The sequence below is a fragment of the Martes martes genome (genome assembly GCF_963455335.1).
Source record: "Martes martes genome assembly, chromosome: 16".
Classification (NCBI taxonomy): domain Eukaryota; kingdom Metazoa; phylum Chordata; class Mammalia; order Carnivora; family Mustelidae; genus Martes; species Martes martes.
In genome coordinates, this window is record NC_137904.1 from 28,490,450 (window position 1) to 28,514,208 (window position 23,759).

The window sequence follows — 23,759 nt, forward strand, 5'->3', positions numbered from 1 at the left end:
ATCCATTTCTCTATCAATAACACCGTTATTTGTTTCAAAGCAGTTTCCACTTTCAGAAAAGATCTTGCTTATTTAACAGTATCTTTGTCTCCACTAAAATGTTGTTTCCTCAGGCGAGGAATCTTAAGGTGTTGTTCACCGAAGTACCAGTCTGGAATAGTACCGGGCATAAGAGGCTCTTGATAAAATATTTTTTGAAAGAACAAATAACAACAGGGTAAAACCAACCGGTTTCTCACAACCGCCAGACTCCTCCCCCCAGAACCACTTCCGCCCACGGCCCCGCCCCGGACCTTCTGGGGGAGGAAGTCCTCTGCGCAGGCGCTGTGGGACCGCGGTGCTTTCTGGGTAAAAATGGATGCTCACGATCTCTTTCGCCGGCTTGGCGTGGGGGCCAAATTCGACGTGAAACGTTTCTCTGCGGACGCCGCGCGATTCCAGGTACTGTACGTAGGAAGTCAGAAGCCCGAGTAACTGCGAGGCGCAGGAGCCAGAGAATCACCCGGCTGCTGGGAGAGCCGGCACTGGGAGACCGTGGCCACTGGGAGACCGAGGGACTTGTTCCTCTGCGGTTGGGCTCGTGCGCAGACCTACCTGGTCCTGTCCTGCCTTTGGAGTGAACTCTTACCCTTGTTTTGTAGACTTCGGTGGGCCTAGCACAGAAATTCTTCTCCCTCCCCGCTTTTTAGTTTATTCAAAGCACAGTTAGAATTCTTTTGAAAAGTAGCTTTTTCTCCGAAACAGGTAGAAAGGAATCTTGAAAGCAGAATGTACCCAAAATGAAGAGAACAGATTTTTTCACTGTAGTGTACCCCAGTTGGCTTGCCGTATGCATATACCTTTAGTGGGCATGGGTCTTTTTATTCCTGTAACCTCATGACATGTTAAGTAACCAATGAGAAGAGCGACTTAGAAATGGGGACTCTTGCATAGGAAAGTAGTGGGTGAATGATAAATCGGGAAAAGTTAGTTGGGGCCCAGTTTGGGAAAATCTTCAATATCAACCCTGATATTGAGCAACACGTCTGTTTCTCTTTTCTCTGGCGGTAGGTGTAGTTGTTAAGAGTCTGAACTCTGGGGGCGCCTGGGTGGCTCAGTGGGTTAAGGCCTCTGCCTTCGGCTCAGGTCATGATCCCAGGGTCCTGGGATCGAGCCCCACATCGGGCTCTCTGCTCAGCAGGGAGCCTGCTTCCCCCTCTCTCTCTGCCTGCCTCTCTGCCTGCTTGTGATCTCTGTCTGTCAAATAAATAAATAACCAAAAAAAAAAAAAAGAAAAGAAAAAGAGTCTGAACTCTGGAGCCGGATTATTTGGGTCCAAATACTGGGTCTGTCAGTTACAACTTTGGAGACCTTAGACAAATTATTTGACCTCCTAATGCCTTGATTTTTTTCATCTGTAATATCCCTATTTTTTTTTACTTTTTTTTTGTAATTTTTTTTCAGTGTTCCAAGATTCATTATTTATGCACCACACCCAGTGCTCCATTCAGTACTAACCCAGGCTCACCCAAACCCCTGCCCAAAATCCTCAGTTTGTTTCTGAGTCCACAGTCTTTCATGGTTCCTCTCCCCTTCTGATTTCCCCCAACTCACTTCTCTTGTTCTCCCAATGTCCTCCATGTAATATCGCTATTTACCCCTTAGCACTGTTGAAGGATGAAGTAATTTAATATATACAAGCATGCTTAGAATTCATGACAGCATATAGGTGTTACGCTAATAAACATATAGACGGTAATTGCTTTTATGATTATTACTACTTTGGAAAGGTCAGAAAAGTTGTCATCTTGTATTCCATTTACTCGGACACACTTGGCAGCTCAACAAATACTTGGTGAAAGGGTTAAAAAAAGGTGGGGAGTTATTAGATCCATGCCCCTACTGCCAGTACTGCTTGGGTTTGAAAGCAATGTCAGTCTGTCAGATTACATTTTAAATTTTTTGGGTTTTAGGTAGGAAAAAGGAAACATGATTTTGATTCTTCAGAGATTCTGCAGGGACTGGACTTCTTTGGAAACAAGAAGTCTGTCCCAGGTGAGTTATCAAGTGCATTATCAAGAACTCATCGGGAGCTTCAAGATGAAGAGAAAAAAGAAGAGAGTCTAACTGAAAAGAAGAGGGAACGGAACAAGAAAAAGAGGAAGGTGATGTTATCAGGTTTGTTCTTGGGTTTTTTTTTCCCCCCTCTTTATTTCTTTTTCAATTACAAAAATAATACAGGGTTAAGATTATAAATCAGACAGTATTCTGTCATTCATTAGTTAATGGCATTCAGACTGTTTCTAGATATTTGCCATTACAAATATAGCTACAATAAAGATATTTGTGTATATATCCTTTTGTACAGGTCCTGTTATTTCTATGATTAGCATCCCCAAAGTGGAATCACTGGCGGAAAGGGTATGCACACTTCTGTCTTTGGACAGATAATGAAAAATGACTTCCCACACCTGTCAATGCTGGATAGTACTGGTCTTAAATTCTATGTCAATCTAATGAATGAAACTAATTTTTGTTTATATTTTCTTGATAACTGGTGAGGTTGAGCATGTTTTCATATGCTTTAGTGGATATTTGCATCTCAGCATTTGTGAATTGTCTATTCTTACTCTTACTCTCACAGGTTTTTTTTTCTGTACTTCAGGGATATTGATCTTTTACTTTGTTATATCTATTAAGTTTCCATTTACCATTTTCAGTAAAGTAAATACTTATACCTGGTTTTTAAAAGTTATAAAGTGGTAAAAAGCAAATTTTCTTCCCACTACTACTAGTCCCCTTTTTCTCCAGAGGCTACTGCTGTTAATCATTTTCTTACATATTTTTAGAAACATACCTATTCACTGCATTTATACCTCCCTTAAAAATCCTGAACAATAGCATACTACATGTGTTATTCTATTCTGAACCTTCCCTCCTCCTCCACTACACACACACACACACACACACACCCCAGATATTGTTTGGAATCAGTAGGAAGTGCCCTGCCTTTTTCATCTTAACACAAAATATATCCCATTATACATTCCATAATTGATTTAACGAGTTCCTTTGTGATGGACTTTTAGTTTGTTTCCTCACTTTTGCTATTACAGTGTTGCAGTAAATGCCATTCCACTTATCTTTGTGTGTATGAGGGGTATATCTGATAAATTCTTAGAAATGGAATTTCAGAGTTAAGTTTAAGTATTTTGGAATTGTCCTCCAGGAACATTGTATCAGTAGGAAGTCCAGTGCTTTGTTCATTGAATCATAGTGTAATATACCATTACACATGATAGGGATGTTCTGTAGTTGACTTGACAAGTCCATGCGTTATGGACATTGACTTCAGTTCCACACTTTTGCTGTTACAGTGTTACACATTTTACTTCCCTGACTTTGATAAAGCCTTCCACCAAGATTAGGGTGGGGAAAAAAAAACCTGCCACAAACTTGGGAAAAGGATTCAACTGTGGGGCAGCCAGAAACACACAGATATGTACTATAATGTAGCACATATGTGGCATAGTACAGAGTAATGTGGCATACCATGTTTTGATTGGTCAGCTTTTCTCCCTAACATGATCTATAGAACCAGTGCAAAACAAACTCAGTTAAAATTCCAGAGGCTTTTAGAGTAGAAATTGACAAAGGAATTTTTTTTAAAGTTAAGACATATACCTACCATATGACTCACCTATTCCATTCCAAGAATTTACCTAAGAGAAAGGAAAACCTGTGTCCTCACAAAGACTTCTACACAGGTGTTCATAGCAGCTTTATTTTCAGTAGCAAAAACTGGAAATGACCCAAATGTCCTTCAGTAGGTGAAGGGTAAACAATGTATATATCCGTAAAGTGGAATACTACCTTTAAATTAAAAGTTAACTATTGATACATGCTCCAACATGGATGAATCTCCAAATAGTTATTCTGAGTGAAAGAAGCCAAACTTAATTTAGTACATACTACATGATTCCCTTTATATAAAATTCCAGAAAAGGCAAATTGATCTACAGTGACAAAAAGCAGATAGGTGGTTGCTTAGGGACGGAGAAGTGCATTACAAGGGGCCACAAGGAGATTTTGGGTGGTGATGAAAATAAACTTGAATGTAGTTATGATTTAACAGATGTATACATATGTCAAAATTCCTCAAGTTGTATGCTTTAAATAAATGCAGTCTATTGTATATCAGTGGTACCTCAGTGAAGTGAAAGAAATTTTAAAAGAAATACCAGAAGTTGTCTTCCTTATTGCTTTTCTTAGAATTTTTAAGGCTATTCTTCCATATTTACTTTGCCAGTTGAACTTTATTATTTTTTTTTAAAGATTTTATTTATTTGGCAGACAGAGATCACAAATAGGCAGAGAGACAAGCAGAGAGAGAGGAGGGAGCAGGCTCCCTGCTGAGCAGAGAGCCCGATGCGAGGCTTGATCCCAGGACCCCAAGATCATGACCTGAGCTGAAGGCAGAAGCTTTAACCCACTGAGCCACCCAGGCGCTCCATTTTTATTTTATTTTCTTTAAAGACTTTATTTTGTCCATTTTAGAGAGAGAGAAAAAAAGAAAAGTGTGCGTGGGGAGGGACAATGGGAGAGGGAGAAAGAACCTGAAGCAGACTCTGTACTGGGTGCAGAGCCTAACTTGGGTGTCAGTCCCACAACCGTGATACCATGATCTGAACTGAAACCAAGAGTTGGATGCTCAACCGACTAAGCCACCCAGGCACCCTTCCACGTGCACTTTTCGAGTCAGCTAGTCTGGTTTCCAAAACAATCCTGCCGTGACTTTACATTGAACTAATTTTATAGCTCAGTGAGAATTGCTATCTTTATATTAGTGACTAGTCCTTAAGTACTGTGCTATGTTTATCACTATTGTAAGTGAAATCTATTCTTTCCTCATATTTATTTTCTAACTGAGTGTAGAAAAGCCAGCTGCCTTAGTGAAATCTATTATTTAAGTATTTTCAATTTAATCTGTTACTGTTTTCAAGTATGCAGTCATCTACATATCACACAGCTGAAATAACTAATGAAAAGAAGAGAATGAGTTTCAGGGCTTTGATTTTACCAACAGGGAACTTGCCTCTCCTTTTCCAATTGTCATTCGTCCTATTATTTTCTTTTCTGTGTTGTATTAGTTAGTACTTTACTTTTGTTTAGTGTGATGCTATGGCCTGTTTGCTACTCTCAAGAATGTTGCACTTAAAAATCTTTTAATTTTTTAATATATATTTTAGAAATTACTTCTCAAGAAGAAGGTTCTACTATACAGTGGATATCATCTGTAGAAGCAAAGATTGAAGATAAAAAAATTAAAAGAGAAAAGAAACTAACTTCAGGGAAGTTGGAGAATCTTAGAAAAGAAAAGGTTAGAAAAATGTCTTAGCCCCAGTTGCTTTTCTGAGCTACTAAATTTTTCCTTGTCCTTGGGTTATTCTCCTGGTAAATGTGAATAAAGTTTTGTGAAGATAGAAGATTAATTATATTAGTTTAGATATCACTTTAATGAAAACTTAAAGTAGGTATTTGTGCTGTGGCTAAAACATTAAAGTTTAAAAAATTTTTTTAAATTTTTTCTTAAAGATTATTTATTTATTTATTTATTTGAGAGAGTGAGTGAAAGAGCACAGGAGTAGGGGCAGAGAGAGGGGGAGAAGCAGACTCCCCTGCTTAGCAGGGAGCCCAGTGTGGGGCTCAATCCTAGGACCCCAGGATCATGACCTGAGCCGAAGGCAGATGCTTAACCAACTGAGGCACCCCTAAAGCTTAAAATTCTTGAAAGTATCTTAAAACTTGAACAGGTCAAAAGAGGGGTGTGTGTGTGTGTGTGTGTGTGTGTGTACACACAATTCTCATATACTATATATAGTGTGAATTTTTGACCTGTCCAAATTCCAAGATTGATAACTTAGTTGGAATGAAATTTTTAAAATAATCATATCCCCTTTGATAAACATAAAATTTGCCCCTTTTCTCCTCTTTGTTAAGCTCACTGGTTCGTTTATTTTTTTAAACAATTTTATTTATTTGACAGAGAGAGAGCGCAGGCAGCAGGAGCAGCAGCACAGAGAGAGGGAGAAGCAGGCTCCCTGCTGAGCAGGTTGTTTATTGGTTTAGAAACATTTCCTCTGACAGGGATTTGAGAGTTAGAATTCTTTTTTTTTCTTTTAAGATTTTATTTTTTTATTTGAGAGAGAGCATGAGCCAGGTGGAGGAGGAAAGGGAGAAGCAGACTCCCCGTTGATCAAGGAGCCTGACTCTGGGCTCCATCCCAGGACCCGGAGATCATGACCTAAGCCAAAGGCAGACGCTTAACAGATTGAGCCACCCAAGTACCCCAAGAGTTAAAATTCTTAAGAAACCTATTTTATACCTTGGGGGAGTAGAATACAGAAGAAATAACAAATGCATCGTTGTCATGTCTGCTGCACACCTGCTGTGTTGCAGATGAAAAGTATTGTTCACCTCACCTCAGTAACCCTGAATCCAGTATTTGGCTGTCACTTACACAGAATGGGAAAACAAACCGAATCAGCAGCACTTGACTCTGCTTTTGGCCCTCAATTTTAATAAACAGAGTTTAGAGTAAATCATCAAAAAGCTTTGGCACTTGTGTGCTACATGTCATGTAAAGAAATTACCAGATGGATTCAATGTCTGCCTTCTAGAAACTTATATAAAATTCTAAGTTATGATTATCATCGTGGCACATTAATATAAATAACCATTACTCATGGCATTGACACATTAATACAAGAAAGTGGATAGATAGGTGTTATTGTTATGAAGCTCTTCTATGAAAGGGCATGAAGTGATCTAATATCTGTACCTTTTAGGGCTTGGAATTTAACCAGAAAGTTTCATGTTATTAAAGCTTACACTGGAAACTGTTACTTTTACCTTATATCGTCTGACAATGTATGTGACCATATCTATGGTGACCTCTTTATCTCACTTTTCAGATAAACTCCTTCCGGAATAAACATAAAATTCACGTCCAAGGAACTGATCTTCCTGACCCAATTGCTACCTTTCAGCAACTTGACCAAGAATATAAAATCAACTCTCGACTGCTTCAGAACATTCTGGATGCAGGCTTCCAGATGCCTACACCAATCCAAATGCAAGCCATTCCAGTTATGCTGCATGTGAGTATGAAGGTCTAGAATGCCTCTAACATTCCTTCCTCTGTGTGTTAGCTCATTCTCTTCCCTGTTTATGAAGTCTTCTTTTTTACCTTACTCTCCCTATTGAAACCTTCCTTTGCTTTTAAGGTCCATCTCAAATGCCTGGGGCCCCATATCACTACAATTAGATGTGATCTTTTTCTTTTACTAACATTCTTTTCTCTACTACCAGTTCTCCAAGGTATTTAGTGTGTTCTTTTTTTTGTTTGCAACATTTATCTTACACTTTATACTACTATGTAGTTAGACTAGTTGTGTTTACCTTTTACATTTTACTAGCGTGTAAACCCTCTGAGGATAGGGACTGTGTTCTGTTTATTCATCCATGATTTAGCTTATTATTCCTAGGAACTATTTCAGAAATACAGAATTTTTGTACATAGCCTGACTCCCCCCACCCAGTACTGTTTGTAATTGAAGTATGCCTTATATACAGTGAAATGCATAGATTGTAAGTTCACAGTTCAGTGAATTTCAACAGTGCATACCCTATATAACCATCCCCCCAAAGGAGACGTGTTACATTTCTGTCACCCCAGAAAATTCTGTTGTGCCCTTTCCATTCAGTCCTCACCTCACCCCTGCCCAGAGGGAACTGCTGGTCTGATTTCTATTGCCATGCATTAGTTTTGCCTTTTCTATAGAATGTCATGTAAGTGGTATCATCCATTATTTATTTTTTAATTTGTGGTTTCTCTCATGCTGTGTATTGTTTTTGAGATTCATGCATTTGTAGTAGTTTGTCAGTGAGTAATATTCTCTTGTTTGAAAATACCATAGTTTATCTACTGTTGGTAGAGGCATGCTTTTAACTTAGAGTTTTGGAAGTTAAATTGTTTTGAGGTTTTTCTTGTCCTAATGAGAGCTGACTTTTTGTCCCATGTAGCCAAAGGATAGGAGTTACCTCTTCATCCATATTAGTCCTTTTTGTTTTCTTTGGGAACTGAAGTAAGAATATCTTTTTTTTTTTTTTAAGATTTTATTTATTTATTTGACAGAGAGAGATCACAAGTAGGCAGAGAGGTACGCAGAGAGAGGGGGGAAGCAGGCTCCCCAGTGGGCAGAGAGCCTAATGCGGGGCTTGATCCCAGGACTCTCAGATCATGACCTGAGCTGAAGGCAGAAGCTTAACCCACTGAGCCACATAGGTGTCCTATAAGAATACCTTTGAATGATGTTGTTGCCTCACATTATAGTAAATTTGCTTTTAATTTTCATCTAAGATTGTTTCTGTTACAACTTCAGCTTAAAACTCTGAAAATCATAGTGATGTTTTGAAAGACTGTCACCTATAAATTATTGTCACTCAAGTTATTGCCACTTTTTATTATCTTTAGCCATTCTGTTACTTATTAAAACCATCCCTAGGGATTGAGCAGTACAGATACCAGGGGGAAAAGTTGGTTTTATAATTTTGCTTTGATAAGGGAGTTTGGTGGGAGAGAATAATGGAAATAGTTGAGGTTTTGAATTATCTTTGGATTTTAGTTACCCATATTCTTTACCCAGGTCAAATGATGTTTGGTAGCAGCAGTCAGAAACTCCTTTGAGGGGCACCTGGGTGGCTCAGTGGGTTGGGCCTCTGCCTTCGTCTCAGGTCATGATCTCAGGGTCTTGGGATCGAGCCCGGCATCAGGCTCTCTGCTCAACAGGGAGCCTGCCTCCCCCTCTCTGTCTGCCTACTTGTGATCTCTATCAAATAAATAAAGAAAATCTTTAAAAAAAGAAAAAGAAAAGAAACTCCTTTGGGGCACTGGTGGCAGGGGTGGATGATATTAGAAAAGCAAATATGGGAAAAGTTAGACAAGCAATGAGAATATGAAAGATTACATTCATTATGATTATTTTGTTATTTCTGTGGCTGGTTGCATGACTTGACCAGGCTCTGAAAAGTTTATGTACTTACCTTATACTTAATATACCTTGTTTTAGGGTCGAGAACTTCTGGCTTCTGCTCCTACCGGATCTGGAAAGACTTTGGCTTTTAGCATTCCCATTTTGATGCAACTAAAACAGCCCACAAATAAAGGCTTTAGAGCTCTGATTATATCACCAACACGAGAACTTGCCAACCAGGTATGACATGTAGCTTCGAAAGAGGATGTATTTCATGTTTGCTTTAGTCATTTCTTATTTGAGGGTAGTAAAAGGGTCTCAAAAAGAGTAAGGCCCATGTATTTTGGCCTAGGCAAATATTCTGTACTGTATCTTACTCTGTTCTGTAACTTCTGCACGTGGACAAGTTTTTTGAATCATTTTGTAGTTTTCTAAAACAATGATTTAAACATTAATGATGTTTCTTTGGCAAATGTTCTAAGATCTTTTAAGTTGAGGCTACTGAGGCTCCTGGAATATATAGTCCCTCTCTAAAACATAACCTTATCTCAGTTTTTGAGAAAGAAGAACTAACACAGTGACCTGCTCCACGCTTCCAACGTGCTTAATAGAAAATACATGCCAAGCCTGAGACGGTTTTCTAATAGCACTGTATTCCAAAAACAGTATGTAACAGATTGCAAAATGCTGAGATTCCAGGTTAGCGCACATGGTATTATAGATTTAATTTCAGTTATTCACGGGTTGGTAATAGGTTTATTTTAATAATGTAAACAAGATTATACATCTTTTCTAAGTATCTTAGCAGCTAATATTTTTGTCATTTGCCATTTTAGATTCACAGAGAGTTAGTAAAAATCTCAGAGGGAACAGGATTCAGGATACACATGATCCACAAAGCAGCAGTGGCAGCCAAGAAATTTGGACCTAAATCATCTAAGAAGTTTGGTAAGTGATTCATGCTTGATATACAGAGCATGTAAGGGATTTGCAAATTACAAATATCCTTAACTGCCACCTAGGAGTTGTTAAAAGTGTAATCATACACACAACTAATTTGGTTTTTAGAGAAACTAAAAGAGATCTCTCCACTCCCACTCGGTACTTATTTAAATATATAGTAATTCTTATCCAGAGGCAGTTTTGCCCCCACCTCACCTACCACCCCAGGGACATTTAGCAATATCTGGAGATACTTGAAGTTAGCAAAACTGGGGTGCTACTAGCCTGTGTTAGGAAGAGGTAACAGCATCCCACAATGTGCAAGACAGTTGCCTACAGCAAAATGTTATCTGAACCAAAATGGTGGTACTGCTAAGGCTGAGAAACCCTGCTTTATACTGTTGAATTTTAATCTGCCATGGAAATACTCTGCAGATAAGAATGGCTTACATCCCTACCCTTATATCAGTTAGGAAATCAGCTTTTACCTGTCTTTCATTTTGAGTTTCTGAGTAAAATTTCATTTAAAGAAAGGATTTCCCCCTCCCCCAAAAAACTAAATATTTGTAAATAACACTGTTGTATTATAGTCTTCTTGCCTCTTAGAAGTTGAGAAGGCAGATCAAACATAATAAAAAGAGAGTAAGCATATAGTAGTTTGTGCTATGATGGATTAAAAAATATGTACATACATTAGCTTGCAAATAAGAACTTTTGTGGGGTTGGTCTAGTAAAATAGCAAGTGTATGACCTGCCCCTCCTCTCCCCTCTTCAGGTTCTTCACTGACATTCAGGAGGCTTAATTCCCTTGTTTAAGAGAGATGAATCTTGCTTTTGCAATGTGTACCATTTGTTTTTCCCATAGATATTCTTGTGACTACTCCAAATCGACTAATCTATTTATTAAAGCAAGATCCTCCAGGAATAGATTTAACAAGGTACAGATAATATTTTAATTTCTACTTTGTGTATTTTCATTTAGTTGATTCTGTTTTGTCCTTGACTACTTGTATTATGGCCCATTGGAGCTTGCTATCTGCCAGCTTTCAGTCAGTGTTGGTGCTAAGAATAATGGTTTTCATTAAATTCATAGGAATGTTACTATCTGGTCTGGAAGAAAGTTAAAGATTCTGATAAGCAGTTAGTACAGAATTCAGATGTTTTCACTTCTTTTAACGATGGTGATGGAGTTTGTAAGGTTTATGTGAAGCTCTGTTGTTGCTAATGGAATCTCATCTCTTTGAGGCTAAAGGAATAGAACATTGCTTTATGTTTATCTTGTTTTTACCTTTTCCTGCTGATTTTTCTTTTACCTTTTTCTGGTATAATGTGTAGATCTCAGAAGTAGCATAATCGTTTGACTACTACTTCATGTGTCCCCACAGTTCAGTGAAGTGTCAGTGAAGTGTCTTGGGTCTTCCAGTTCAGTACCTACAAGTTGTTATGTTATTTCTCAGTGTAGAGTGGCTGGTAGTAGATGAATCAGACAAACTCTTTGAAGATGGCAAAACTGGGTTCAGAGACCAGCTGGCTTCCATTTTCCTGGCCTGCACATCCCATAAGGTCAGAAGAGCTATGTTCAGTGCAACTTTTGCATATGATGTTGAGCAGTGGTGCAAACTCAACCTGGACAATGTCATTACGGTATCCATTGGAGCAAGGTAATTGTTCTTCTCTATTATCCCCAATTTTTTTTAATGCAAGTCTTTTTTTTTTTTTTTAAAGATTTTATTTATTTATTTGACAGACAGAGATCACAAGTAGGCAGAGAGGCAGGCAGAGAGAGAGAGGAGGAAGCAGGCTCCCTGCTGAGCAGAGAGCCCGATGCGGGGCTCGATCCCAGGACCTGGGATCATGACCTGAGCCGAAGGCAGAGGCTTTAACTCACTGAGCCACCCAGGCGCCCCCTTTTTTTTTAAACACTCGAGATAAGTTGTTTTGGCCTTAGATTAATAACAGGGAAAGTTTTACTGAAAGACATGTATTCTTTAAAGTCAAGATTGAGTAAGGATTTTCCATTTTATTTATTTTTTTTTAGAGAGGAAGAGAGAGAGAAAGGTGAGGGGGAAGGGCAGAGGGAGAGGGTGAATCTTAAGTACGCTCCATGCCCACAGCAGAGCCTGACCTGGGGCTCGATCTTACAACCTTGAGATCATGACTTGAGCTGAAATTAAGCATTGGACACTTAACTGATTGAGCCACGCAGGCACCCCAAGGATTTTCTATTTTAGAATAATCCAAAGGGAGATTTCTCAAATTGTCATATTAGTATTTCTGTCATTATGTTTTCACTTGATTTTTCCCATCTACCCACAAAGTGTGACATGAACTCTATAGCCACCCAGAAGATTTAGTTTCTTTGATGGCTTAATTAAGTAGGACCATAGAGGAAGAAGCTTATGTTACTGAGCCAGTTGATTTATAATCCTTTTTAAAAATTTTGGGGGAAGCGGGGCGCCTGGGTGGCTCACTGGGTTAAAGCCTCTGCCTTCGGCTCGGGTCATGATCCCAGGGTCCTGGGATTGAGCCCCGCATAGGGCTCTCTGCTCAGCAGGGAGCCTGTTTCCTCCTCTCTCTGCCTGTCTCTCTGCCTACCTGTGATCTCTGTCTGTCCAATAAATAAATAAGATCTTAAAAAAAATGGGGGGGAAGCATTTTATACTAAATGAATGTGCACTAGTAGACTAGTGTGTTAGGAAAGTATAATATAGCCACGTGATAGAATAATATGAAACCCCTGAAATGATAAGTATGAAGACTATAGCTTTATGAAAAAGTGCTTGTGGGCACCTGAGTGGCTCAGTCAATTAAGTGTCTGCCTTTGTCTCGGGTCATGATCCCAGAGTCCTGGAATTGAGCCCCGCATCGAGCTCCCTACTCAGTGGGGAGCCTGCTTCTCCCTCTCCTCTGTGTTCCCTCTCACTCTTTTCCTATCTCTCTCAAATAAATGATTTCTTTTTAAAAGTGCTAGAAATACCATATTAAATAAAAAAGAAGCCAAATGGAACAATAAAAAATACTTTAAACTTAAAACTTCTGTTTATAAAAGGAAAGAACAAATACACCATAAATATGAAGACAGAGGGAAAAAATATTTATGGTACAGTGTAATGTACTACAACAACTTTTTTTTTTTTTAAGGATTTTGTTTATTTGAGACAGCACAAACGGGGAGGAGGATCAGAGGGAGAGGGAGAAGGGAGAAGAAGAAGCAGACGCCCTGCTGAGCAGGGAGCCTGACATGGGGCTCAAGCCCAGGACCCTGATATCATGACCTGAGCTGAAGGCAGACGCTTAACCGACTGAGCCACCCAGGCACCCCTGTACTACAGCATCTTATTAGTGTTTATAAAACCTTTTAAAGCTCACCCCCAACTGTCTATTAAAAAAACTCTTATAAAAAACAAAACAAAACAAAACTCTTATTAATCATTAAGAAAAACTCAGACATTTAATAACCTTAAAAATATTCGCATTTTTTTATCCAGTAATTTTATTTTTAGAAACTTCTTTTAAGTAAATAATTAGATACAGGAAAATATATGACTTAGACTACAACAAAATGTCACAATTTATTCTAAAATGGTAGAATTATGGACAATTTGTTTTACTTCTTACATTTTTCCATATTTTTCAAGTTTTCTTTAGATAACATTTTTATAATTAGAATAAAACATTTAAAAATAACTTTGGGGGACACCTGGGTGGCTTAGTCAGTTGGGCATCTGATTCTTGGTTTCAGGTTGGGTCGTGGTCTCAGGGTTGTGGGGTCAAGCCCTGAGTCAGGCTCCATGCAGAGTCTGCTTGTCCCTTTCCCTTTGCTCCTCCCCTTGTGCATGCATGCACGTTCTCTCTCAAGCAAATCTTTTTAAAAACAAATAAAAAATAAAAAAATAAAAATAACTTTGGGGTGTCTGCCTGGCTCAGTCAGAATATGCGACTCTTGATCTCAGGGTGATGCGTTCAAGCCCCGTGTTGGGTGTAGAGATTACTTAAATTCAACTTCAAAATAAATAAGTAACTTTGTCTTCATATTGAAGTATAAATGATTAAATGCTTATATTGACAATGGAAAACTTGATTCTGTTGGGGTTATGTGTAAATTTTTTCATTTATTTAGAATTTGGGAGGAAAAGCAAAAATTGGCCCTTGCAATCTGCAAAGTATGTTTTCTTTTCAGGAATTCTGCAGTAGATACTGTAGAACAAGAGCTTCTCTTTGTTGGGTCTGAGACTGGGAAACTTCTGGCCATGAGAGAACTTGTTAAAAAGGTATATTTGGGCTATCTTCTTGAATTTTGATTAAGTTCATTAAACCTTATGTGACTGGTAGGAGGCTGAGCACTATTCCTATATCATATTTAGTAATCTAGAGGTAAATTCTTGAAAACATTGAGTCATCTGTTGTCCCAAGTGGAGAGATTCACCACTTAGATTATGGTAAGTTTTCTGTTCCAGCTCAGGGTAGGCTAGGAAAAAACCTACCTGATGCCCTAGAAGCCTCCTTTTTCCACATCTCCATCTGTATTGGTTCCCTTCATCTCCCCCAGTCCCTCTGCTGGTTTCTTCTAGAACTCTAGGAGCATTGTAGAATAATTAGGACACCGAGTGTGGTTTTCTGTTTTTTATCCCTTAAGTAAGTATTGAGTAGAAGCCATAATCAGAAGTTAACTGAGGGGTTAGGGCAGGGGAAAATAAAACAAATAGAAATCTTAAGCCCTGCCTCTAGAATTTAGTCTTTTTTAGGGGATAAAAGGAATAGACTTGTGTTAACATAGTTTGCAGTAAAGTGTCATAAGAGGCTATAGAGTATTTCTCTTAAGCACCCACATAGCATAAGTTAATCAGTTGGGGAAAGCCTTCTGGAGGAGATGCTACTAATCTGGGCCTTGGAAGGATCTGTGGGAAGTTGATGGTTGGAGGAGCAGCTGGAATATTCCAAGCAGTAGAGGGAAACACAGTGGGTTTAGAGACTCATGAAGAGGTTACCTATCTAAGGCAAAGAGTTTATGGTGAGAATTAAAGAAGATCAGGTTGTACAGGAAAGTTGGGATCACATTAAGAGAAACCACTGGAGGGGCACCTGGGTGACTCAGTGGGTTAGGCCTCTATCTTCGGCTCGGGTCATGATCTCAGGGTCCTGGGATCGAGCCCCACATCGGGCTCTCTGCTCAGCGGGGAGCCTGCTTCCTCCTCTCTCTCTGCCTGCCTCTCTGCCTACTTGTGATCTCTCTCTGTCAAATAAATAAATAAAATCTTAAAAAAAAAGAGAGAGAGAAACCACTGGACATTTGAAGAATTTTAAGGAAAATTACTTAAACAGTGATACATAAAATGTAATGGCAAGAGACTGAAAGTAAAGAAACCAGTCAGTAGGTTGTTAAATTAGGCTGGTTAGAGATGAAGAGGAAATAAATGAGAGAAATGAGGGTGACAGCCTCAATGGTGGAATGTTAAGAATAGTTGGAGGATGAAAGGAAAAGGTGTTTGCAAGTACCTGGTGACTACAGAAGTGGTTAAGAGCTTAAACTTTGGAGCCAGACAACCTGAGTTGGAATTCTAGCTTCAGGCAAATTAACCTCACAGCTTCCTCATCTGTAAAATGGAAATAATATCTCTCTCATAGAATTGTTTTAGTATTAATGATTAATACAGACATAGTACTTAGAATAGTGCTTGGCACACAATGTCATGTACATTTGTTTCATTAATATTCTTAAAGGTATCATTTGGCACTAGGAAATTTAAGGCTTTTCACATGGATACTCACATGGAGATTATACATCAGGGATTTCTATCTAGCCTTAGGAGGTCTGTGAACCCTCTGAAGTTGTGTGTTAGATTTTGTGTGAATGAATGGTTGCCTATTAGGAAGCTTTACAGCTTTATTAGATTTCAAAAGGGGAGCTTGCGAACCAAGATAAAAAGGTTAAACCCTAATAGAGCAGTTGAAAATAGAGAAAGCCAGTTTGAGGAAGAGGTGGGGTTTGATGATAGAAATGTAAAAATCATCTGCTTGGAGAGGGTAGTTGATAACTGAGATTATATTTAACATATTAAGATAATGACTATATTGAGAGAACAGAGAACCAAAGACTAAGCTTTAGAGGAATATCCACAGTTAGGATAAACAGTGAATTAATAAAAGTTACTGCATTTTAGTGGAATGTTAAAATCTCTGAGGCACAGAAGCCAAGAGATGATTATTCTAGGGACTGAGCATCTGTCATTATAGAAAGGTAAAGGGGATTAATTAGACATGGTTGTTGGAATTAGCAAGGTGGAAATTAGAGTCAAGTTGTATAGAGAATGGATGGTGAAGAAGATGGAGGCAGATGTAGACCACTGAGAAATTTGGCAATAAAAGGTACACTAAATTGAATTGGGTTCTTTTATGAACTAAAATCATACGAAATACTGTGATTGTATTCTTGATTATGGGTTATATGTGCTGATTTTGCCTTCTTTCTTGTAGGGTTTCAATCCTCCTGTTCTTGTTTTTGTACAGTCCATCGAAAGGGCTAAAGAACTTTTTCATGAGCTCATATATGAAGGTATTAATGTAGATGTTATTCATGCAGACAGAACACAGCAACAGGTAAAGTCAAGTGTATATTTTCAAAGTGATAAAGAACTATTAAACTTTAAAATATTGGCATGGGATTTATGAAGTACTTGTTTTCTGTTCCCAGAGTAGTACTAAAATATTTAACATGTGTTTTATTAACCAGCGAGATAACACAGTCCACAGCTTCCGAGCTGGAAAAATCTGGGTTCTTATTTGTACAGCCTTGCTGGCCCGCGGGATTGATTTTAAAGGTGTGAACTTGGTGATCAACTATGATTTTCCAACGAGCTCAGTGGAATACATCCACAGGATAGGTGAGTTGTCTCTCCTGCTGCTTACCCCTCTGCCCGCTGACACCCCGGCACTACTCGTCTGTCTTGCACTTACTCCTTCCCTTCATACGTGCTCATTTTGTAGTGCTCATTTTAGTGAAAAGCCAGTGACTTATATGTGAATCTTGACGTTCCCTTTCCCCAGAAAAGTGTTTTTTATGGTCTGGGTTTTTTTTAGGTCGAACGGGAAGAGCGGGGCATAAAGGAAAAGCTGTTACATTTTTCACTGAAGATGATAAACCATTATTAAGAAGGTAAATTAGGGGGCACCTGGGTAGCTCAGTCATTAAGCGGCTGCCTTCGGCTCAGGTCATGATCCCAGGTTCCTGGGATCAAGCCCCACACAGGCTCCCTGCTCAGCAGGAAACCTGCTTCCTCTCTCACACCCCCAGCTGTGTTCCTCTCTCGCTGTCTCTCTTTCTCTCTCTCTCTAATAAATAAAATCTTTTAAAAAAAAAAAAAAAGTAAATTTGGAAAACTAACGTCGTATTAAGATGGCAAGACCACTTCATGTTCTTGTATGCACACACAGTTAAAATGGACAAGTCCCAAATACTGTTATAGCATTAGTCAACCAGATTTTAGCTGTGATGAAAGGAAAAATCAGAGGGCTTTGTTTTTGCCCTTTCATTACTAGAATTTGGAAGTATTCATAATGGAATGTTCATTATTAAATTTCAGATTCACAGGATTCTCCCAATAGCCATTGGTTAATATTACTCGCAATGTAATAGTGAAGTTTTTGGATTGGTGAATAAAGTTAACCCGAGTCTCTTCAGCCCAGTCAAAATTATCCCTTACCGTGGTGCATCCTTCTCTTTACTCTTCTGGGCAGATGGAGTTTTATATTTAGTCCTAGGAAATCTGTTTCAGTAACACACTCCCCATATTATTCAGTTGTAGCTCTTTGAAGCCTGGGTAACACATGCACTTTTAGAATCTTGGGTCTTAATTTAGCCCAGCATCATAGATCTTAAAATAAATGCTGAGTTTCCTACATTTTGGCTGCCTACAATAATTTTAGACTGGTGATAATTGATAGTACTTTGCATTTCTAACAAATGAAATTGAGTTATGGTCAAAGGCTGTTTGTACTTTGTTGTGTTTATCAGTTTTGGCAAAGACTTTGATTTGTGCCTTCTGAACCTTGGCTTTGTCATCAGCCTTGGGTATCCTTTCAGCTGACTTTACACGTTCATGTGTAGGGGAGTCTATCCCAAAAGTCTAGATTCACTTCCATCTCGTCAGTAACTCCCAAGCATGTGAATCTGATGACCTCCATGTCAACATAACCATGCCTCTCATGGTTTTTCCATCCGGGCAAGGGGGATAAGGATAGTATTTCATTAGTGAAGGGTTTTTGAGTGGATTGAGTAAGTCACTACACGTAAAAAGCCTAAGACAGTGCCAGGTGCATAGTAAGCACTATCATCTAATAATTTCTGGTCAGTGTCCTTATCCAAGATTGGGTCAGCTTTTCAGGGCTTGGTAAATGTTGAGCAAAAATAGCTGCTAGGTAAAATTACTCATCAGCAGGCACATCAATTTCAGTCTAGCAGACAGTCCTCTCAACAATCTAGTGTTCTTACATCTGGTGATCATTTATAGCAGAACACTGTACTGGATTACTTTCTCATGTGTGTAGTTTTCATTCCTCTCGAATTTTACAGAGGTTTTAAGTATGTAAACATCAATTTGATCAGATACAAATTTATGTTTATGGGTTCCTTTTCCAGTGTTGCCAATGTTATACAGCAAGCCGGATGTCCTGTGCCAGAATACATAAAAGGTTTCCAAAAACTACTAAGGTACAATCTTTAATTTACTTAGATCTCCCCCTCTCTTTCTCTCCCTTTCCCCCCACATATGCTTTCTTGCTTTCACACTCTTACAATTACAGTTCTAGCAATACTACTACTTTTAGAAATTCTAAGATAAAAATTTTCCTTTTTAAATACCTGTGAATATGTCTTCCTTGTCAGTTTTTTCATTCTCGAAATGTTAAGTACTCAGATTTTTTTTAAATTACTCAATATAAGTGAAATAAGCTTAGAATTTATTTTAGTTCATAAAACTGATAAAAAGCAGTTAATTGCCCCAAATCAAACCTTAATGCTTGTTGGCACAGGAGATAAGTGTGATACAGGACATATTTAAATCATAATCAGTACCTTTTTAAAAAATTGATCAAATTTATAATCCCTTGGGGTTATCTCTAAATGCTGTTGGGTAATCAGCATTTTAAAGTGGTTATAGTGTCACCTAATTTTGTGATCAACAATCAAAACTAGTTTTAGCTTACACTCTTTATTCAGGTAAGTTCTACTGAATTTCATTCTTTTCTCTTTTTATAACTTTCAGCAAACAAAAGAAAAAGATGATTAAGAAGCCATTGGAAAGGGAAAGCATTAGTACAACTCCAAAATATTTCTTAGAAAAGGCTAAGAATAAACGGTAAGTATATACGAGAAAAGTGACTGTTGACTGTCATATGGTTATAGTAGGCTTTATTTCTCCTTAGGATGAATTTTTTGAAGTAGAATTGATAGGTTCAGTCAGTTATAGAATTTTAAAAAAATAATATATTTTAGGTTGCTTGTGATTTAGGAACTTGTAATGATCTGTTTTTTTCCATCTTTGAAAGAATGATTTCAGTTCACTTTGAATTAATATTGCATTCCACACCAGCTCCACACAGCCTACATCAGGACATACCGCTGAGATGGTGAGGGCTCTTGACTCACATTGATGGAATCTTCCCTGAAGCTCCCCATTCTAGGCAGGATTTCAGTGTAGTCTTAGGCTTATCCTGAAGCACACTGTAACACTTCTAGAAAGTATGACTTGAGTAAATTTGTAGTTGTTTAGCTGAGTTTTAGGAGGATGTTAAAGCATTGATTTTTTTTTCTTCTTAGCATACACACAGGACTATCTTTTAATAGAGGTAATCAAGACCATGCTAACCTGTACTGCTCTTTACAGTATTTAAGGAAAATAACACTCTTCAAATTCTACCAGTACCAGTTTGTATATAATATATATAAAATGTAGGCATTTACCAACTACCTTTTCTCCTGCCAGGTGCTTTGGTATGTGAATGAATCTAAAATGAGACCCCTTTAGAGTCAGGGAAAGGAGATAAGTATACATTAAAAAACATTAGAGAATAATTTTTAAATAAAATATAAGTTTGGAGATGACAAATATTCTGAATTGGTATAGTTAAAAAAGCTTCAAGGAGCTAGAACGATTTTTAAGTACAGGTAAAATTTAGGCATACGGAGGGGACACAGTGAAGAAAGTCATGAAAACTGGCATGCACTTTCCTTCTAAGTGGAACAAGAATCTTATTTGACATTTTGTCTTGACTATGAGAAGTAACGTTTAGTTCAAGGATATAGAGTGTACACAGTGTCCCAAAGTTTTAGTGCAGTTTTAAGCTTTAATAACTTGGGAAGAATAAATGCAACAGACTTACAAAAATATCATTTGAAAGCTTAAAAATTTTAATTGTGTCTATACGTACTCATTTTTGTTAGTTCTTAGTATTAAGAACATTCTTTATTTGAATTTATTTTGTGGCAAAGGTTTCTGGCTGACACTTATTAAATCAGTGGATTGGTAAGAGATGGTCACCCTGCTTGGCCACCTTGGTCACCTGATCTTCCTTATTAGACTTTTTCTTGCGGCTGTAACAGAACTGTTGTGTATTCTTCAGAACCTTATTCTGTGTGTGATCTTAAAGCTAGAATTGGAAGTGTAATCTCCTCAGGCACTGACCAGCAGCTGATGAAAGTTTTAACAAAAAATCAGAAATCATTTATAGTATTAAGATGGGGCTATGTTGAATTTTAATAAGAAACAACAATATTTTAAAGAATTATACTTTGAATGTTGATTTTTATAAGTTTGTAGTATTTACACTTGAGGTGTTAAAACTTAGCTGCACTTACACTTTGAGGACACTTGATATAAATCTTGTCACTTCAGCCCCCCACTTAAAATGCTGTGGTCATCTCCATTGTTTCACATTTAAAAGCCAGCCTTCTCGGGGCACATGGGTGGCTCAGTGGGTTAAGGCCTCTGCCTTCGGCTCAGGTCGTGATCCCAGGGTCCTGGGATTGAGCCCCACATTGGCCTCTCTGCTCAGCAGGGGGCCTGCTTCCTCCTCCCTCTCTGCCTGCCTGTGATCTCTGTCTGTCAAATTAAAAAAAAAAAAAAAAGCCAGCCTTCTCTATAGAGCACGTAAACAACACTTGATCCAACTCCAGCTTACCTTTTTACTCTAGATGGTCCTTTAATGATCCTACCCATACCTTGCTGAGAACTCTGATGTCCATATGTCCGGGCCCAGCTTTCCATATAAACCTGAATCCTGTTGCCTGGTGGACCTCACATCAGTCACTTCAAACTCAGCTTGGTAGAATGGAGGGAAAAATTGGATTTGGACTTAGAAGGATTGGCTCTCATACCACATTTTCCTGTGTGACTTTGGACAGGTCATTTCCCCGTGTATAATAGAAATAAGTACGTAAATCATGCAAACTCTGCTACCTCAAGATTGGTTGAGGATTAAATAAGTTAGTATACATCCAGGAACTTTGCCTTACTAAATTGTAGAATGCAAACATTGATTATTTTCTCCCAACGTTCTTCCTTTTCCTCCGTTAACTTAATTAATGGCATTCACTAAACTCTAAAATCATACCGTTAGGGTTCATATCTCACATTTATTATCAGTGTGTGATGATCAGCAAGTTATTCAACCACTCTGCCTCATTTTCCTCATCTGTCAAATGAGGGTAATGTTAGAATCTTCTTCCTAAGTTAGGAAGATTATCTGAGCTGATACATATGAAGCACTTACAACAGTGTCTAGCACTTAATCAGTGTGAGCTCTTGTTATTAGTAATTTCAGAGTCAGACTCCATCTTTTATACCAGGTTGTAGTGTAGTGTACGGTGATGTTTCTGTCTCACTTAGGTGATTGTGGTGTCCTAAAGGTCCGAAACCATGTCTAATGCATCCTCTTGTTCCTAGTGCCTCGTATACTTGATTAGACAGGTTTCAGGAAATGTTTTTTAAACTGGCAGAGCTTTAGAAAGTACATATATCTAGAATTTTGGATTCAGCTTTCTTTAATTTTCTTGTCACAGGAAAAAGGTCCCTGGTCAGAACAGCAAGAAGAAAGTAGCTCTTGAAGACAAAAGTTAAAAGCAGACTTTTTAAAAGACTGTATCAGAAGTGGAACTTCATGACCCCAGCATGAATGTTGTTTTCATGAAATACTTCAAATCCTGTAATCACCTGTAACATTTGAAATCAACTACAAGAAAGTGGGACTGATGAAAAATGATCGTAAACTATCGATGCATCATGTCAGATTTCAATTTATAGGTGACTTTTAAATGATGACACAATGGAAATCACATTCATTCACATTTCTGTGGTGTGAATGCGGAGAAATACTTCTTATAGAAGAACAACAGCCAAATGTGGTGAGCTCTGAAGGATTTTTCCCTTCAGTGTGAAGGAAGGTGTGATGTATGCTGTGGGGAGGCATCTGGAACCAAATTTTAAAATAAAGTCTTGAGATTAAATGCCCCCTTTCAATCAACACCACCCTCACTTTTTTTTTTTTTGAATGGACAAGAAGCAGCACAGGCTGTCTACCAAGAAGATACCTATTGCTTTCTTTATTTTACTATTTCTTAATTTGTTGATGGCCTTTTGTGGTATGAGTCACAACAAAGAGCTTCTTCTGTGGCTGGTTACTCAAGTTCCCTAGGATTTTAAATTCTTTGGTCTATTAAATATCCTTATACTTCATTGGTAAAAGAGCTCATCTCATACCCTACCTGTCCTAATGTTGCAGCTACAAGATTATGGTCAGCCATTCCCTTTCTTCCATTTTCCATCATTTAATCATACTCTTTCCTGTCTCTTTCCATTCAAGATGACTTTGCTCAAAAACCGATAAACACTTTATCCTGATAAGAAAGAATGTTCCTGTTACTTGATACACCTGAGGCTGCATTCTCTTACAGCTTGTCTTTCCTGAGGCTTTATGGCCCTGCATGCATTTAGTAAACAGGTCTCTGCCAAAGGTAAAGAGTTACGCTTACATAGTGATGGAGACTATTCACTGTTAGCAGATTTTTCTTAGTTGCTAGTTTTTGTACAGTTGGAATAAAAAATTGACTTCAGGGACACCGGGATGGCTCAGTCAGTTAAGTGGATGCCTTCAGCTCAGGTCATGATCCCAGCATGCTGGGACTGAGTCGCATATCGGTCTCCTTGCTCTGTGGGGAGCCTGCTTCTCCCTCTGCCTCTGCCTACCTGTACTCACTCACGCTCTCGCTCTCTCTCTCTCTCTCTCTCTCTCTGACAAAATAAGTAAAATCTTAAAAAAAAAAAAAAAAGCCTGCCTTAAAAAAAAATGTTTACTTCATACATGGAAGGTACTTAGAATGGCACCTGACATGAATGGTAGTTATTATCAATACTATTACAATACTGGGATATAAATCTTAGTAGCATTTGAATTAAAACATACTAATTTCCTTTATTCTCATCCTTTTATCCTAATGTCAGGGCAGATACTCCAACTTGAGTATTTTAAATGAGACACATTGTTCATCTTCAGAATTTATGTAAAAGGAGACCGTTTGCTACACGGTGTAAAAAAACAAATACAAGCATGTGACTTTTCTTTGTTCTTGCAAACATCCTTGACTCTGTATATCCTGGAGGTAGTTGTGATGGGGCCATCTCTTGCCAGCTGTATGACTTTGAATAGGTTCTTTAATTTCTCAGAGCTTCTGTTTTTTCATGTGTGAGATTCGGAGTAATACCAACTATGTCCCAGTATCGGAAGTGCCTACCTCTGTGCCTGCCATGTTAT

General features: G+C 38.3%; 1 protein-coding gene across 1 annotated transcript; it reads left to right on the plus strand.

The window, feature by feature from the left end:
* Positions 1–334: 334 nt before the first annotated feature.
* On the plus strand, positions 335–23,261 carry DDX52 (DExD-box helicase 52). Its single transcript, XM_080826748.1, has 15 exons — positions 335–441; positions 1,953–2,157; positions 5,229–5,359; positions 6,954–7,139; positions 9,111–9,254; positions 9,851–9,962; positions 10,822–10,894; positions 11,414–11,617; positions 14,137–14,227; positions 16,431–16,553; positions 16,687–16,837; positions 17,034–17,109; positions 18,592–18,663; positions 19,217–19,309; positions 22,012–23,261. The coding sequence occupies exons 1-15, from the start codon at positions 355–357 to the stop codon at positions 22,067–22,069; spliced, it is 1,806 nt and encodes a 601-aa protein (XP_080682874.1). The 5' UTR covers positions 335–354; the 3' UTR covers positions 22,070–23,261.
* The last annotated feature ends 498 nt before the right edge of the window (positions 23,262–23,759 follow it).

Coding starts and splice junctions, on each gene's coding strand:
- DDX52 (XM_080826748.1), top strand. CDS start 355: ATGGATGCTCACGATCTCTTTCGCCGGCTTGGCGTGGGGGCCAAATTC. Junction 9,963..10,821: donor TAAATCATCTAAGAAGTTTG/GTAAGTGATTCA, acceptor TTTTTCCCATAG/ATATTCTTGTGACTACTCCA. Junction 10,895..11,413: donor CCAGGAATAGATTTAACAAG/GTACAGATAATA, acceptor GTTATTTCTCAG/TGTAGAGTGGCTGGTAGTAG.